This window comes from Sinocyclocheilus grahami, unplaced genomic scaffold (assembly GCF_001515645.1).
Source record: "Sinocyclocheilus grahami isolate Dianchi unplaced genomic scaffold, SAMN03320097.WGS_v1.1 scaffold86.1, whole genome shotgun sequence".
NCBI lineage: Eukaryota > Metazoa > Chordata > Actinopteri > Cypriniformes > Cyprinidae > Sinocyclocheilus > Sinocyclocheilus grahami.
Window position 1 is genome coordinate 677,595 of NW_015505265.1, and position 18,944 is coordinate 696,538.

The 18,944-nt window shown below is 36.6% G+C and overlaps 4 protein-coding genes across 6 annotated transcripts in view; 2 read left to right on the plus strand and 2 right to left on the minus strand.

Annotated features, from left to right (window-relative positions):
- The first annotated feature begins 95 nt into the window (after positions 1-95).
- gskip (gsk3b interacting protein) lies at positions 96-5,743 on the plus strand. 3 transcript variants are annotated; one of them, XM_016274354.1, is made up of 5 exons: positions 96-238; positions 666-721; positions 833-957; positions 1,368-1,613; positions 4,019-5,743. In XM_016274354.1, the coding sequence occupies exons 3-5, from the start codon at positions 919-921 to the stop codon at positions 4,175-4,177; spliced, it is 444 nt and encodes a 147-aa protein (XP_016129840.1). In that variant the 5' UTR covers positions 96-238; positions 666-721; positions 833-918; the 3' UTR covers positions 4,178-5,743. The 3 variants fall into 3 exon arrangements, with proteins under 3 accessions (XP_016129840.1, XP_016129839.1, XP_016129841.1); XM_016274353.1 differs by lacking the exon at positions 666-721; XM_016274355.1 differs by lacking the exons at positions 666-721; positions 833-957.
- Positions 5,744-6,800: 1,057 nt separating this feature from the next.
- Positions 6,801-8,335, minus strand: LOC107586896 (epididymal secretory protein E1-like). Its single transcript, XM_016274445.1, has 5 exons — positions 8,236-8,335; positions 7,939-8,037; positions 7,742-7,849; positions 7,484-7,656; positions 6,801-7,392 (listed from the first exon to the last, which is right to left on the minus strand). The coding sequence occupies exons 2-5, from the start codon at positions 8,021-8,023 to the stop codon at positions 7,306-7,308; spliced, it is 453 nt and encodes a 150-aa protein (XP_016129931.1). The 5' UTR covers positions 8,024-8,037; positions 8,236-8,335; the 3' UTR covers positions 6,801-7,305.
- A 1,366-nt stretch (positions 8,336-9,701) lies between these two features.
- On the plus strand, positions 9,702-12,773 carry LOC107586897 (iron-sulfur cluster assembly 2 homolog, mitochondrial-like). Its single transcript, XM_016274447.1, has 4 exons — positions 9,702-9,816; positions 10,019-10,148; positions 10,283-10,398; positions 11,869-12,773. Exons 1-4 carry the CDS (start codon positions 9,752-9,754, stop codon positions 12,041-12,043), a joined length of 486 nt encoding a protein of 161 aa, XP_016129933.1. The 5' UTR covers positions 9,702-9,751; the 3' UTR covers positions 12,044-12,773.
- A 1,558-nt stretch (positions 12,774-14,331) lies between these two features.
- eml5 (EMAP like 5) overlaps positions 14,332-18,944 on the minus strand; it is a 102,142-nt gene continuing 97,529 nt past the window's right edge. Inside the window, exons 41-42 of the mRNA XM_016274422.1 lie at positions 15,502-15,602; positions 14,332-14,642 (exon numbers count right to left, since the gene is read on the minus strand). Coding sequence (XP_016129908.1) covers positions 14,606-14,642; positions 15,502-15,602 — 138 coding nt within the window. The 3' untranslated portion in view covers positions 14,332-14,605. The remainder of the gene's footprint in view (positions 14,643-15,501; positions 15,603-18,944) is intronic.

Consider the following 18,944-nt stretch of genomic DNA (forward strand, 5'->3'; position numbering starts at 1 on the left):
GGCTCGTGTGAGAGCAGCATCTCTGTTTGTCTGCTTATAAGGCTAACGATGATGTTTACAAACACGCTCGTGACTACGCACTCTCTCTCTCTCGCGCCGCTCGACGCGCGGTGTGTTCACGAGCGTCCGCTCTGCGCAGCTGCGACACAGTCCTTCCACGCGGCTACAGGAGAGTGGTATTTTCGCTACAGACTGGAAGCATTTTTTTTATAAGAACAGTGAAATCGCTTTATTTATGGTAAGTAGGCTTAAATCACACGGTGTGACTGATTTAGCTGATGATCTGAAGTCAAGTCTTATATGAGTCTGTTTCTTTAAATCTGTGACTGATTTAGCTGATGATCTGAAGTCAAGTCTTATATGAGTCTGTGTCTTTAAATCTGTGATCTAATTCGTTTTTTTTATCATAAATAAATTTGAATAAGCACCTTGCCATTGTTTCGTTGGCGAGCTTTCTGAAGTTTGGGAATTGATGTTTATGGCATCAAATCCATTTGCTTGCGTGTTGAGTCCAGTAAAACATCCACTGGTGATTTTCAGTAGTAACACTTGTGGAGAAGCGCTTGAGTTAATGATATGATAACGAAAATAGTCAAATGTAATAAAGCTCTTAAACTGTATTCGGTCCTTTGGACTGTAACTACGCACTGGTGTTATTAGTGGAGAATGAAGAATTCTCTAGAAGCCTCAAGCTCGCACATCCACCCGCACAATTTGTTACGTAAGGAATTCATCTTCTAGCTTTGTATTCTCATATACAGCTAAATTACAGATTTAGATATTATTATTATTATTATATTTTTAAAAATATGTTTCCCCAATAAAATCATAGATACTGTAACGTTTGTCGAGGCGGATACGCAGAAGCTGCACTGCGCAACAACGGCGCATAATTGACACACTTGAGTCCTAGCCGGCATGAGCCGGAAGTGTTCTGGCGAACTACCCCCGGAGGAGGTTAGTAACTCATAAAATTATGATAATAAATAAATATGAAACGCTCCAGACTGTATCATATAACCTTGTTGTTTATGTGGTCATACAATTATTCTGTTATTATAACCGGGAGCTTGCGTTATATGGAACTTTCACGCTGCGAGAGCCTCGGTTGGCAGCGTTAGCTAACACTTTACAGATGTCCTTTATGCAAATGACTTCATACATTACACATTAAAATGTGTGTTAAATGGTTGTGTCTTACTAAAATGTTAAATAAAGTAAAGGTACTTCGTGACTGGTCAGTTAAGGAATTTGTCAGAGGTGCTCGCGCCCCCTCACGATCAGGTCAGATGTGTGTGAACATGCAGCTCGTCTCTGCGATGTGTTTGTCTGATGATCGATGAGCTGAAGGCTCGCTGGTGTTTCAGGGGATGGAGGTGGACTGTCAGCCGGAGGACCTGTCCAGGTGCTTGTATGAGGAGCGCTGTGTGGAGCTGGGGGAGGTGAAGGACATGAGGCTGGAGGCTGAGGCGGTGGTCAATGATGTGCTCTTCGCGGTCACAGACATGCAGGTCTCTCACAGTCTCTCCAGCGGACTGGATGTGGCCTACATAAACGTGGAGACCAGAGAGGGAAACCGATACTGCTTAGAGCTCACCGAGGCGGGGTTACGGGTGAGTGATGCCAAACATGTAAACCGGTTTTTCATTTTAAGACTGACAGTTTGATGTTTTCCTGAGGATGTGGATGGGGTCCGCTTTGGATCTACGCACCTTACAACCCCCTGGTGGTCTTCGGTCATTTTATTTAAAGCTGCAGTCCGTAGGTTTGGCCTCTTTGTCGCCCTCTCTGTTTGAAAACCTGCAATTGCAGCTGTGTGCATAATTATCTTCCTTGCGTGGGTTGTGCTCCGGCTCCAGAATCTAATGTTCTGAAGAGTATGTGTGGCAGTCAGTCACCGCACCGGTGTGGATATTTACTGTACTTCGCAATCACAGATTCTAGCCTACGTCTTGGAATATATAAGCATTCTCAAATAAGCATTTTCACCATTTACTGTACTTCGCAATCACAGATTCTAGCCTACGTCTTGGAATATATGACTCAAATAAGCATTTTCACCGAATATCGCCATCTGAACAAGTAACCAGTCTGCCACGTTTGTTCTGACCAACTGAGGAAAAGAGCATTACAATAAATCGCGCTACCAATGGTGATTTAGTGTAACGATCGGTTAGCTCGTATCACATCGAACCGTTCAAATTATTATTGTTTTATTCTCAAATGATTAATGTTAACAACATCAGCATTGCGTGACTATGAGTATAGTGTGTATTAGCGTGTAGATGTCAATTTCTGCACAGTCTAATCTCTAATTGTCCTACCATTCGAATTTCATATTAAGAAATTATTTTACCCAAAAAGCAAATTATGCTCCCGTCGAACTGGTTTTCTTTCAAATACAAATCTTGTGTAATCCCAGGCTATCTGTAATCAGAAGCACATTTAAAACTGGAATATAATTTCATTTCATTCACAGGTGTTTCATAAACACATAATCTTTTCTGGATTACAATCCGCCATCAAATTGATACATGTAATTATAGCTGCTGTGAGAAAAGGCTATAAACGATCCGCTGCCTGCAGGATCCTCACATGCGATAGTCTAGTAGCCGGGACAACTTCTTTATGTTTACTGACGTGACGTAATGACGCAGTGCCATGCTCGAATTTCCCACAGAAACCTACCTGTACCACTCAAATTAGAAAACATTATTATAAGCTAACCGTTGTGAATCGGGCTAAAGTAAGGCGATAGTTTTGAACACTGGCTGGTTATGTACTTGCTCAAATATTGATTTGGGATCATTTTTAACCAAAAAAAGTTACGGACTGCAGCTTTAACGTTAAGAGTGAGAAGTTTTACGTTTCTTCATATGAATGGTAAGAAAATTAGTGTGTGTGTGTGTCTATGCTTCTAACTCTGGTGGTCATTTTCTACCGAAATATTTTATGTTTTCACTTCATCAGAATGGTATGAAACTTTGACTTTTGTGGCACTTATTTGGAAAATATTTGAAAATGCTAAATGGTCTTTAAAAAATTGTTATAGTTCATGGTCATAATTGACCACCATAGGTAATAAATAGGTAATATGGCATATCCAAAAATATTGAACAATTTTTTTTGGAGTGCATTCTTCAAACCAGCCGTGATGTCTAAATATATATATATGCAAATGTAATGTCTAAATATATATTAATCAGCGTTGAATATTGTCTTTCTGACTCTCTGGTGTTCATTTTAGACCAAATAATGTAATGTTTTTATTATTCTTATTTTATTTTATTTACTTTATCAGAATTGTATGAAACTTGGTAAATTTGTGGCACTTGCTATATGAACAAACACACAAAGTGGAATTGATGAGAAAAGGCTGAGGTCTTTAAAAAAAACATCACACAGTTTGCTGTCAAAAATGATTGCTATAGGAAATGAATGGGAAATACAAAACATATTAAAATACAGAGCAACTTTTGGCAGTACAGTCTACAAATCACCCATAATTTATTCAGAGATCACCATGAAAATAGCCTTGATGCTGGCATGGCGTTACAAATAAATAAATCTACAAATCACCCTTAATGTAGTCGTTTTTGATTATCCACATGGAAAACCTAAAAAGTAAACAATTATGTTTGAAAATACTCTGAAAATAAGCAACCAGAGAATACACAGCCCTGTATTTATAGTTCTATTGATATGGCTATTGAGATATCTAGTGATTTCACCGTGGTTGTACATTGATTTTCTTTATTTCTCCCACTAATCTGTCTTCCATGCATTGGATTTTAATCAGTTATCAGTTGTAAATCAGAGGTGAATATTGTGTGGTACCATGAAATCCCCTTAAAATACACAATATTAAAGACTAAACATACTATGTTAATTTCATTAATAAAAACATACATTTCTTTGGTCTGTTTTGACCGCTGAGGATCACAAGTGTGACCTCTAAGTGAGGAATACCAGAGGAATCCGTGGAATGTTTCTGACCTTTCTGCTTCTTATCTTTGAGGTGGTGGGACACGGCTTCGATCAGGTGGATGAGGAGTTGAGCTCCCAGTATCATGAGACTGTTTACTCACTGCTGGATTCTCTCAGCCCCGGATACAGAGAAGCGTTTGGAAATGCTCTGCTACAGAGACTGGAGAGGCTCAAACAAAACGGACACTGAGGGCTTCAGTATCATTCAGAATATCTCCGCTCGCTAACAGTTCATCCAAGTCCTGTGCCGCTTCTCAGCTTAAAGCATCAGTGGTACCTTTTTCAGTTTTTAGCCTGTGATATGTTTTAACAGATCTTGGTGTTGATTTGACAAACTGACTTGCCTGTGATGTTTTAAAGTATTTTACCATTATTTGGAGAGGTATCATTGCTATGACAGACACAATGGGTCCAGATGAATACTCCATTTTTTTATTTACCATTTTGCAAATGAAATGACCCTCAGAAATAGCAGAGGACTATGGGAAAATGTTTGAACTAAAGTCTTTTGTGTTAACAACACGCTAGTGCTCTGGTTTTGGATGAACTGGGTCCTGCAAAATAGAGCTCCGTATTGTACTTGCATCAACTGTACAGCATGGCTCTTTAAAGTACTAACATTAAAAACATATCAGATGCCTTACTACTTTCATTCAAATTTCTAACAGTTCAGTTTTCTTTTGTTCCAATTTCAGTTAAACCTGTCCACAAGATAGTAATTTAGAAATCCTGATACATTCAGTATCTTCTCTTCCTTTAGTTTGCTACAGATCTTATCAGATCCTCTTTTTGAATGTGAAAATACATCTGTCAAAATCAGCAGAAAGGATTGAAAAGCCAAAACATGGTGGTGATATCCACTTCCAGCCCCAAAGTATTTTATTTAATTTTTTAAGAAAATGGAAACATTTGTCAGTTTCGTAAACCTGACTCAAGGATCGAAACCGATGCATTTTAGCTCTGAAACTTTATACTTTTACTACAAAAGAGTTGAGCAGAATCGTCTCCCCTGCAATTACATAACAGCAGCATGTTTGTGTGAATGCCAATGCTCGACTTATTGTTGTAAAGAAAAAGACATTTATTATGGTTAATGATAGTTCTATATCGGCAACAGCAAGCATATCATGTAATGTGTATTGCCCAATATCGGTGTTTTTAAAATATGTTTTTTTCAGGAAGAAAGATTTCATGTTATGTAGAATCCTTGATTGACTGGTCAAAACAAAATGCTTGATCTTGCACAGAATTGCACTAAATGAGATAAAGCAGCCATTTTTCTGACTTTGTTTGAAAGGGCTGCGTAAAAAAAAATGCTACAAAGTTACTTTCCATTTCAGTTTAGAACAGAAGGAAGAGATTCATTTAAATAAATGCATACAGAAGTTGTGGTATGATGGGTTTCTACCTCATGTTGGGTTTTTATGCTGACCTCTTCAGCATGCCTGTGAAATTGATGTGTGTTTCCAGCTGGTTTGGGATAAGGCAGGTGATAATAGTATGCTGTTTTGTGATAATAGGGTCAGTGAACAGAATCGGTCCTCTGGTTTTAGCAAATTCCTGTGAAACACAATACACTTCATATCAGTCCCAAACAAACGTCCTAATAATTTACAGAATGTTTGCTTAGATAACCAAGATGGAAAACGAGTAAGAGAGCGTTTAAATGACGTACAATGCACAAATAACTTCTGTACCTGAGGGAATGTTGCTTGCTTTTGTTTCCTTGTAATAAAAAGCACACATTCAAATGTTATTTTGGTTTCATGACTCAGTGTTGTAGCCAATAGTCATATTTTGCAGGAGCTTTAGAAATCATTTAAAGACAAAGGCGTCGTCGTCTCTTACAGCTGGTTTGATCATAATAAACTCACATATTGAAACACAACCGTAACCACCTGCCCTCAAACACACGACCTCTCAAAAGGAATATAAAAGTTGCTGCCTGAGAGAACAGAACTGAAACCGAAGCAGGAAGATACAGTGGACAGTTTCCTGTAATAGACAACATAAAAAAATAAACCTTTGTACTTTCTTGTAATCACACAACTTTGCAGCTTGACATTTATATAATGAATACACGAATATATAATTAACTAATGAATTAAAATAATTTTCTAGATGTTAATGAATAAAAAAATATATACACTACCATTCAAAAGTTTGGAGTCAAATCTCTTGACTCATCAAGGCTGCATTTATTTGATCAAAAATAGTCATTTGTGAAATAGTATTACAATTTAGAATACAATTGTTCTACTTTAATATATTATAAAATATAATTTATTTCTGTGGTGGCAAAGCTGAATGACAAAATAGAAATAATTTGTAACAGTAGAAGTCTTTACTATCACTTTATATCAATTACAAAAAAAAAACTTAACAGTGGTGTTATACGGTTACAAAAGGTTTCTATTTTAAATAAATGCTGTTCTTTTTAACACGCATCCAAAAAATGTTAAGCAGTTGTTTCTAGCACTGATCATTTCTGAAGGATCATGTGACACTGAAGACTGGAGTAACAGGAATACATTTTACTCTAGATTTAAAAAAGGAAATTATTTTAAATGACAATAATATTTTGCTATATTTACTGTATTTTTGGCCAAATAAATGCAGACTTGATGAGCGTAAGAGACTTCTTTTATATATATAAAAATCGTACTGATCCTAAGCTTTAACTGTAGCAGAGAGAGATAAATAAATAAACCTAAATTGTTTTCTAAAAGCTGTAGTACGCCAGTAGAAATATTTGAATTCTGCCTTCGTTTTACATCCTGGATAAAATCCTCAAACAAGAATAATAACAAAAATCATTGTTCACCATAAAAAAGTAGTTTATTTCATTCAGACAATTACATGTTAAATGTGGCCTTTTGCTTGTGGCCACATTTACAGATCGTTTAAGAAAATATGCTCATCTTTATTAAATATGCAGATTTAAAATGCAAGTAAAAAGTTCACAACCAATTGTTTAAAGAAGCTTTGATTAGACACATCCGAACACCAGCCACAAGTGCACACTTGATTGAATCACCGGCACTGACCACTGTTTGCTTGTCAGCATCTCGTTCTGGTGAATCATTACAATTTTAGAAACCAACTAGGATTAGGCAGCTTCTGTAGAGTGGCACTGTGTGCACAGTTAAAGACCATACATTAAAATGACAAATATGTCATGGTTAGAAAAGAAGTAGTAGAATAAATCATAAAATCTGCATCTACCAATCTAAAAGGTCCATAGAAAAAGGCACACATCCAGATGCCTCGGTTCTTAATTGCATCCCTTTGGAAGCGTTTTGACTTCACCGTTGGCCTTCAGTTCACAATCTGAACGGGGAACTTGATGCAAAATAAATCTTTGCTGGAGTCGTCTCTCAATTCCCATTCCACAACCAGTTTGATCTAATAAACAAACCAACAAGTAAGGAAGTGAATGCATGCAACATTACAGCATTGTTCAGAACTAAAGGTAGTGGAGGAAGATAACGCTTACTGCTGGATACTCGTTCTTGACAGGCAACTGGTTGACGTAGGTGTAAGCTTTTTGCGGCTCAATAGGACACTGGATTCCTGACTTGCACCCATCTGATTGAGGAATAGGGAAGGGGACGGGGATGCCAGCGACCACTCCGTGAACCACAGCTGTACTGGTCTGACTGGCAACACCTAGGAGATATATTAACAAGTTGGTGATTTCCTACATTTAGATCAGGTTTATTGGAGCGGTCACTAGATGTGAAAAGCAACTCACTACTGGTGAATGTTACATTGACTGTATAGGACTGTCCCTTGTGAAGCTGGCATGGCTGTGATGGGCAGGGATAGATGTCAACCTCAGCAACTTTTCCTTCTGCTGAACCTGGAAGGAAAAACGAGGGAAATAACGTTTGGAATCAAGACCAAACGAGCTGTTCAATATATATAAGAACTTCACAAAGTACTACTTACCACAGTCGACGAATTTCACCTGCTCGGCTTTAGTGCAAGCAAGAAGAGAAAATAAAACAACGCCGAGCACACGGTAATAATCCATGGTTCAAATGAATCCTGTAGAGAACCAGCAGCACACAGTACAAACACAAGTATTACAACACCCAGTCACACGACAGTGAAACTCTGCCGTGTTTCTGAGCGCTTCCTTGTGAAGAGGTCACCTTTAATAATTAATACACAGGAAATAGCAATACAGTGGAAACTTTTATAAATAAATAAATCAACTAATTTCATTTAAATTAACTTGCTTACCAGCCCTTCCTTCAGCCTCCTGTATTTCCTTGTCACGAGACCAGAATGACTTCTCCAATCAAATACTGTCTGCATGGGCGTCTTCGTGACGTAAACGCAGTTTCGGCGAACTCTTGACCAATAGCAATGACTCATGGAAATGCTCTGAAAACAAGGAGGACATTCTGTTGCCAGATATATCAATACCCCTCTGCCAGGCTACTCGCTCAGAGATTGAAAAAAAAAGAGAGGTAAAACGATTTTACTCTCTCAATTTCTCTCAAACATGTGTGCGTCCCTCTACTTTTTAACAGTTTAAATAAAATGTAAATATCAACAAATCATAACGATATTTGTATATTTGCATTATATCCCTGCTGAAAAAAAACATCTTAAACCAGCCTATGCTGGTTGGCTGGTTTTAGCTGGTTTAAGCTGGAAATAGCTGGTTTTAGCTGGTCTCCCAGTCTGACCAGCTTAAACCAGCTAAGACAAGCCTGACCAGCTTAAACCAGCTAAAACCAGCCTGACCAGCTAAAACCAGCCTGACCAGCTTAAACCAGCTAAAACCAGCCTGACCAGCTTAAACCAGCTAGACCAGCTAAAAAAGGGGTCAAAACCCCTCTAAAACCAGCCTGACCAGCTTAAACCAGCTAAGACCAGCCTGACCAGCTAAAAAAGTGGTCAAAACCCCTCTAAAACCAGCCTGATAAACCAGCTATGATCAGGCTGGGAGACCAGCTAAAACCAGTTTGACCAGTTTAGGCTGGTTTTAGTTGTTTTTTTTTAGCAGGGATAGGGTGAAAACAATTTAAAAGTTTAAGTTTTGTTTTAAAACACACATTTAATTGCGCTTGAGAGATTTCATTGGTAACTGAACCTGCATGTTCCCATACCTCAAAAAGGGATCCTGCAACAATATAACATTTCTAGAGTGAATACAAATTTTATGTGCAATTTAATTAAATCGTTTTTTAAAAGTTGTGTCCCCAAAGCCGTGCACTCTCTGCAAACTCTGCGCCTCATCTGCCACTGTAAGTGAATAACGAACGACCCGAACATTTTATATCGCTAGGGTACATTACAAAAATCTGCCATCTGTGAGGCTTGATTGGGCAACATTTGATATTTGAGTCATAATTAATGTTACACATATCAGCTTATTTTTTTCTATATATAAATAGGATTTTTCCACAGCAGACACTTTTTACAGAAGTCATTTTTTGTTTGCCAATAAAATTACACGTTTGCAGAAAAAATGTTATTGCACATCGAACCGAATTAAAAATTGAAATGCATTTGTGACTTAAAACAGATAAATCTTGACTGTCAGGAAAAGTTACCATTAGTAAGGTAAACCATTAGCATTTTGTTTATGTTCCTTTTTATATTCCGTTTAGCCTAAGTGTTTATTTTCAGAAATGAACAGGCAGAAATTGTAAAAAAAATAATAAAAGGGTTAAAACCCTGAATCTGGCAACCCTTACTCTCGATAACTTCGTCATGCGCATGCGCAGTACTATCAGGGCTATAGAAGATGTCATTCGCCGCCAGAAGACTGCTCATAAGCGCCCCTAAAACAGCGTCATTTCACCTTTTCAAGTATGCACAATTTAGCGAAATGGCAATAATACATTCAGGATGTGTTGTCTCATATAATACGTCTTTGTTTGGTACTTTATCTTCAAATAATAGCTAATGCACGTAGCTTAGCTAGCTAACTTAGCTTGAGAACAGATGCGACAGTGAGCTAACAGCACAGATGATATGATTTGGGGCATTGTGTGTGTTTGTTGTTGTCCAGAGTTCAGACAGTCCGAACATGTTCAGCTCCTCTCACCTCCAGCAGCGCCTCCTCCACCAAAGAGGAGCCCCAAAACCCCTCCAGCAGCAGCCCAGCGGAGAACATCCGTCTCAGTCAATCCTGTCTCAAGGTTTGATCATCCCACCTGCACTTCATCTTTGATACTTCAGTGATCACATTTTTGGGAGTAACAGATAAACCAGTCATAGTAGACATGGACAACAATAAATAATCTAATTAAAATGTTGATTATTATTCCTGCAGAAGCTCGCTGAGATTATGGAAAAGGGAGAGTATCTGAGGATAGCAGTGGAGGGAGGCGGATGTTCAGGATTCCAGTATAAATTCGCACTGGATACTGTTAGAAATGAAGACGACAGGTAATTACTAATAGGACTTGAAGAAAAAAAATATTAATTGTTAATATTAACTGTTAATCATAAAGGTCCATTTTGAGTTATTTTTCAACATGGAGTCAGTCAAAGATGCTTAATGTTTTTCATCAACCTCAGCAGCTATGTTAGTAATTGTTAAGACATGACTCTGATAACAGTTTAAACATGCTTTTATTTTCTAACAATAAACATTAAGTAGACATGAGAGAATCCACAATTCTTGTTTATCAATTCTAATAAATGTATTTGATATGTTATCTATATTCTATTGTGAATAAAATATAAGTTTATGAGATTTGTAAATTATTCCATTCCTTTTTTACTCACAATCTGTACAGTGTCCCAACTTTTTTGAAATTGGATTTGTAGATGAAAATGAGAGATGTTGCCTTGGAGACTTGCTGAAATATTTTTTAAATAAAAATTGCAGTTATATTTCAATTAACAATCACCCTCGCACACCTGTATGTCATTGATAGGTGCGTAAGAAAAACAACCAAAAAAGGTCCAACTTCAAAAAACCAAAAAAGGTCCAACTTAAAAAAAAAAAAAAAAAAAAAGAATGAATCCGGCTCACTATCCTGACTTGCAAAATCTATCAAAATATTTATTAACAAACAATGTTTCGGCCCATGGCCATGCCTGATGAAGATCATGGACCAAAACGTTGTTTGTTAATAAATATTTTGATACATTTTGCAAGTGAGGATAGTGCGGGATTCGTTCTTCTTTTTTTGTTTTGGAGTTATATTTCAGTTACCTTTTTTTTTTCATTTCTAGTACGGAAACTTTTTTATGGGTTTAGTGTTAACAATAATAACACTGGTTCAAATTGTGTTACTAAATAATTAAAACATTTAAATTGCTAAATAACTAAATTATAAAAAATATTTATACCATATATTATATTAGTTTTTATAATTTTTTTGATAAATTTAAGGAGGTGAGATCACCATTTAAAAGATGAGGGTACGGATTTTAAACTTGCTAACGTTAATCTAGTTGACCTAACATTTCTAATAGTTCTCTGTCCAAAGAACATCAGGTTTGTGCTAGGGGTCGACCGATTATTGGCGCAGATATTAAGCATTTTTATGGTTATCAATATCGGTCATTTTCTAAACCGATTTTCCGATAAAATAATTTAAAAGCATTTAAAGAAAGTTTTTGTCATAGCCCTTGTCATTATTAATTTTGACATTAGTTTTCAGTTTTACAACCGACATATATATCGGTTCAAAATACTGGTTATCGGTCTACTTGATCTGTAATAATCTGTATCAGCATCGGCCCTGAAAAACACATTGGTCGACCCCTAGTTTGTACCTTTATTACCATATCTTAAGTCTTAGTTTTCATACCACAGAAATCCAATATACATACTTGGCCATCAGTGATGTGATAATGCAATTTTGTAGATCTTTTGCTTTTATTTTGGTCTCGTTTTTTCCCCAGAGTATTTGAAAAGAATGGTGTTGGGATAATAGTTGACCAGGACAGTCTGGAGTTTGTGAAAGGATCCACCATTGACTTCAGTCAGGAGCTCATCCGTTCTTCCTTTCAGGTTTTGAAGAACCCACAGGCTGAACACGGCTGCTCATGCGGCTCGTCTTTCTCTGTCAAAATCTGACACCCATCTTCTCTCCATCACACTGTTATAGTTTATGAAGTTGTTAGTGCATGCATAACTATGTGCTTATTGAAGATCAGCCAAAAGCATGATAATAAGCTAACATTAGGGGTTCCGATTTGTTAAATCTATTAATATGACCACAGATGACATAATTGAAGAAAAACTAAAATCAGACCCTGCAGTTGTTAGTGTGTTGTATATAAGGAAGAGTGTATATATATTTCTAATAAAGTTATAATATATGGTTTTCCATTGCCTGTTAAGATCATTCTTTTTTGGGGAATATTCTCAGGGTCATTTGCATAGCTTATCACAGACTATTATTATGTGATTTGAATCATGTGATAATGAATAGGTCGCCATTTCTTAAGGTACAGCTCAGATTTAATGCAAGTCATTTGTTTTTATTACGAAATGATAGATTAATCACAGAATTGAATCGAAATACTTCCTGATTACATTATAAAAAGTATAAGTAAATCTCATGTTGTCTTGATCATAAGGAAGTTCGCTATCACACTATGTGTTCTTTGTTTTACGCTGACGAAGTCTTTTCCTGAAGATGATCAAAGCCAACAATTCGTCAAAATATTTTAAAGGAATATTCCGGGTTCAAAAGAAGTTAAGCAGGATTTCTGCCAAAAATTATTTTGACTCTGTCCTCATAAGTATGTACCGTGTAAACTATATTTAGTGTTATAATTGATATGTCACAGATGTGTATTAAGCCCAAACGATCAATCAGAATTTTTTAATGTGGTGATCAAACACTTATAATGATGTGACAAGCATAGGCCTATGTAGTGGATGCAGGGTATTTAACAATTTAACAATAAACTTTATTATTCAAAATGAGTCTGACATCAGTGCACTTAACAGTAAACTTCACTTCACTTATTATAAATAACTTAACACAAATATAACAAAATATATTTCTGTCATGACAACTCTCAGAGGGATTGGCATGGTAATGTACATGACAATGTTAATGTATTTGGTCTTGGTGAAATAGATCTGCTATGCTGCTGCTGCAGCAGAGCAAGTAGAGACTTGCTACTGCCAATACATCCACAACATGCTGCTGTGAGTATGTAAGAAATACTGCTGCTGCACATATGAATAACCCCCATATAGCATACATGAATCACCTCGTAGCAGATCTATACAGGTGGAGCTGGGGAAGGTGAAGGGTTTCTGAAGTGCGCTGCAAACTGCTACAGCAAACAAAAGCCAGGTATTTTAATAATGAGCAGTAAGCTCATTAGCTACCGATACAGGAGCGAACCAATCAGCTGCTATGTGACAATGACATCGCCAGGTCAGATTGAGCTAGACCTATCGGACTGCGCCATCTAGAGTTTCATGTCAGAACACTGTATATGTACATGTTTTTTTTTTTTATTAAATTTGGCTTTTAAGAAACATTTCACAAAAATATACAAAAGAATGTCTTTACAAATGATATTTACATTGATAAGAAAATCAAAATATGAATTAAGCACATCTCTTTCAATCAGAATGATACTGAAGGAGAGAACGTTGCATTTCATATCTTCAGTTCACTCTGAGCCTTGACAATCCAGCTGAGTAAAATGAAAATAAAAACAATACTAAAAAAAATCCTAATCAGATTGAATGTGATGTTATAAAGGCTTCAGCAGCAAGATGAACAGTGATTTCAGATAAGACGGCATTGAAACAAACTCTTTTCATTCATTTTCTGAGGGATTGCATTATCATTTTTTCTTTTAAACTTCGATCTCAGACATGAAACACAAAGCATACGGTTCATACCTACTCGCACAGACGCACAAACGGACATCTCAAGTTCACTAATCAAGCTAAAGTTGCTACATATGAGGTTAGGTGTGTCATCTACGGTTTAGGGAGAGCACGTTCAAGATCGACATTAACAGACCACTGGACTACCACAGTGAGCAGGTCAAGTATACAGTGCATAGAATGCTTTGGCATGCTGACATCCTAGAATATAACGCCAGTGTTACATTCAGGGAGAAGGCCACAGGAGATCTAATAAACCTCAAAAAGAACCACCTAACCAACAGAAATACAACGGAAAACAATCGGGTTATAATAAAAAAACAGAATCTCCAACAGAAAAACACACCTAAACGAACAAAAACACGGGTAGTTTAAGGCTAATCGTACTTAGCTTGCTACAAGTTCTTTTTCATTTGGAAGAAATTCTTAAAAACATTGATACAGATGGACTCCAAAATAAATTACGTTCTGCAACTTGTAGCTCAGGATTTTCTGTTTTTAAAAAAAACAAAACAAAAGGGGATAAACACATACACATCTGATAGATCTTTTACTGTACGCTGGGTCATGTGACACCTTGACCCAACTAGCATTCAGAAACGCTTGAGTTCAGGTATGGGTGACGGCTCATTAAGACGCATGCATCCGGTCACGGAGCAGACGGGTGGTGAAGACTGAAATCCACCGCCTGATGTTCCTCATTCCACGAGTCGGTTCACTCGTGCTGTCAGCTGGGCTTGTGATGTTTTGAGGCAGAGGAGAGGAGACTGCATGCCCTCAGTGAGAAGCGTGAACACAACGCCATACAAACAAGCTGAAAGACAGAAAACTTCTTCATTGTAGAAACATTTATAATACTTTAGTGCAGCTCCTAGTAATTCTTGGTTCTGATTGGTTAATGACAGTATTCTGCAATCAAGTGTATTATTAATCGTTGCCGCTTCATGTCTGTTTCTTTTCATAGAAAGTTTGGTGTCCATTTTTTATGAATGTATTTGTTCATTCACTCATTCAAATTTCACTTGGCAATATGGCAAAAAGTTAATTTTGGATTCTAATTTTGCAGTCATGGGTCATTCCAAAATATTTGTATACTGTATATGCATAGTAGACATTTACATTGTTACAAAAAAATATATGTATTTTTTGCAAAAAATATTAAGCAGCACAACTGTTTTCAAGATTGATAATAATGAGAAATGTTTCTTGAGCAGCAAATCAGAATATTAAAATGATTTCTGAAGGATCATGTGACACTGAAGACTGGCGTAAAGATGTTGAAAGTTCAGCTTTGCATCACAGGAATAAATTACATTTTAAAATATATTTAAATAGAAGTTAAAATTGTAATAATATTTCACAGTGTTACTATTTTTACTTTATTTAATTATGTTTATTACTATGTGTGTTTGTATACACACAAACATGTACATACGTGTGTGTGTGTGTGTTTAAGGTCTAACAAAGGTCTAGATTTTATAGTTCTGGGTCGAAAGAACAGAACAAAATTGTTTTTGTTCAAAGTGTTCCAACTAAACTGACAACTGGACACACAGTGAAGCAAACCAATGAAACTGTCTCAATATGCTGATTCAAAAAAGGAAGAATAATAAAGAAATTACAGCAATATGGGGCCTGCGAGGAACAGAATGAAACCACAACAGAACAAGCACCTTCTATCATCGCCTCCGGCGCTGACGACAAAGCGATCCCCGTTGGTGAAGCGGATGTTGGTCAGGTGGGCAGAGTGGCCCAGAAATCGTTTGTGTTTGGCCTGAGGAAACAGATTCTAGTCAGACAATTTGCTATTTTATTTTTGAAAAAGCAGAAATGTGTGCAGCACAGGTTAGAGCACGGATGTATAATGGACATAAACATTTTAAAATCCAATTAAACAGCTGAACTTTGGCTGTTGAGAGAATGTTTTGATCTGTGTTGGCAAGAACTGTCACATCCAGCACTTTTTACTGTCTTGTGATGTACTGTCACGTGTTATTGCATTTTCTCAGCATTCAGTAAAATACGATATGCAGAGACAGCGGAAATTAGTCTGTGGTTTCTATTTATGTGTAGGAACAGCACTATTGGCCATTGTGGAGAGGGAAGTACACTTTAGCATACTTTTAAAAAGAGTACTTATTACAGAAATAAAATACTTTCAATTATACCATGGTCTGTCCGAATACTCGATTCTGATTGGCTGGCAAGTATGCGGTAAAACCGTTTAATGCACAGGTAGTTCCAATTCAGTTTAATCACCGATCTATATGCGCTTTAATTGATGCACACAAACCCACACACAGAGAGAGAGAGAGACAGACGGAGAGAGGGGTCGGAGATCGCAAATCTCACTGTGCACATACATAAACTTGTCGTCAACGCTGCCCCACGAGTTTTATTAATAAAATAGCCTAGATACTGGATCGCTACATTATATTTCTCAGCAACGAGGTGGTAAAATAGCTGTTTGTGAAGTAACTAAACACAGCTTCATTGTTTGTAGAGAGAGACGCGCAGACGGAGGTAACTCACACACATACATCTCTCTCTCTCTCTCTATTGATCGATAATTAATTTTAAAAAATGCTGTAATTCATTCAAATAAATGTGATCGTGCCGCACTACTTCATCCGTCTCTGATCTGAAGCGGGCAGAATGCTAGAGCCAACGAGCCGTAACTGACGAAAATAACCGTTATTTTTTTACCCTTCCGGTCAAATTTTTTGCACTTCCCGTCGGGTGGTTCTTGGCATAGATATATATACATAGATGCCTCATTAGCGACCATTTCTATGGGCCGCGATACGTAAGCCATCCGCCATTTTTGGAACGGTCTGCGAATCCTCGAGCGTGAGTTAACTGTGTGCGTCTACAACAGCAAGTTATATGCATGTACATCTTTGAATATCCATTGATTATTATGGTGAATGGCGTCAAGTTGACCATTCCAAAATGGCAGACGGGTCAACGTATCTGGAGAGGTCATCTCTACATATCTAAGGTTCTTGGCCTCCACGTCGTGCATTAAAATCGTTTAATGCACAGCTAGCCGTGCATTATCCCTTACGTAATATATTTAAGTGTGAACTGAATGTAATGTTTTCAGACACTTCATTACATGTTATTTACAATTAAATGAAAATGTATTTGTTTAAATTTATATTAAATATAATTAGCTGAGCTTTAGAGTGCTTTTTGACCCACTTAAGTTGGACTTGAGCACAAATTTATATGTGATTTCATAATTATTTTACAATAATATGGTTAAAGTCATGTATTTAAATATATTTGTAATTGCACATTTGAAATGAAGTTGCAATTTAGTCAATTTAAATGCAATATCAAATGCACTACATACTACAGGTAAAATTATAATCAAATACTTCACACGTGCTTTAGTATGTTAGTCAACATCAAAAATGTGCACTTATTCAAAGCGCAAGATTATTAAAAACATAACTGAAAATATCCTTTAAAGTAAATCTTTTAATTTTACATTATTACACTTTTTAAATGTGTAGCATTTTTACGTCTTCTTTTTAAACTCTAGATGGGACTTTTGTCAAACTCTTTGTATGGCAGAAATCAATAAAATTGTGATTGAAGCTCAACAATTATGAAATACCATCAACAAGTGAAGCCCACCTTCATTTGTACAAATATTCATAAGATCACCAGAAGCAAACATCATTGTTACACATGTAAGTTGCCCACAAGGTGTTCTGTTATTGCGTGTTGTTATATTTTAAAGGATTTTATGGTGATACTGTATAAACGATAAGAGGAGAAGAGGACAGAGGAGTGGCAGCGTGTCTAAATATCCATAAAATGCCCATGTACACATTTGTAGTCATAAGGTAAATACAGAAAGTAGGCTAATTAACATTTTTACCATCAATGTGTCTAACTAAAAGATGTGATACAGCAATTAATCAGAAAATTTATGCTTTAGCTAAAGTTACAGAAGATTAACCAGCAATCCTAATTTGGAGCCATTCGTTTCAAAGCATGATTAAGGATGCGTGATTATTTTTAATTTGTACAGGTTTTAATGATATGAGGGTGTGTAAATGATGACAGACTTCTAGTTTGTGAATGATCTATCTCTTTAAAAGGATTAAATGTATGCAAAAATACATAAGTTCTTAGTTGTTTTAACCATGCTGTATGTCAGTCTAGAGCTTTTTTTTTAAATAATTTAAGCATCGTTACGCAAGTTGTCCCTGCCAAGTAATGTATGTTAAGTGAAATATAAACAGAAGTAAAAACTAAACTTAACTGAAAAACTAAAATGAACAAACAAACAGACTGCAAAACAACCGAAATGAAATCATTTGCTTTAAGCATGATTAAGGATGCGTGATTATTTTTAATTTGTACAGGTTTTAATGATATGAGGGTGTGTAAATGATGACAGACTTCTAGTTTGTGAATGATCTATCTCTTTAAAAGGATTAAATGTATGCAAAAATACATAAGTTCTTAGTTGTTTTAACCATGCTGTATGTCAGTCTAGAGCTTTTTTTTTTAATAATTTAAGCATCGTTACGCAAGTTGTCCCTGCCAAGTAATGTATGTTAAGTGAAATATAAACAGAAGTAAAAACTAAACTTAACTGAAAAACGAAATTAAAATGAACAAACAAACAGACTGCAAAACAACCGAAATGAAATCATTTGCTTTATGTGTGACGTGACATGTGGCCAAGTATGGTGACCCATACTCGGAATTAGTGCTCTGCATTTAACCCATCCTAAGTGCACACACACAGCAGTGAACACACACCCAGGGAGCAGTTGGGGGTTCGGTGCCTTGCTCAAGGGCACCTCAGTCATGGTATTGAAGGTGGGAGAGAGCGCTGTACATTCACTCCCCCCACCTACAATCCCTGCCGGTACGAGACTCGAACCCACAACCTTTGGGTTACGAGTCCGACTCTCTAACCATTAAACAAAATTAAAACGAAATTAAACACTCAAAAGCTGGGATTGGAACAACATAAGGGTGAGTAAATGATAACAGAATCTTAATTTTCCATTCTTAACTCACCACGCATCACAAAAAAGTGTCTTTTTCAAACAAAACAACACTTTATTTCAGCAAAAATGGGGTATAC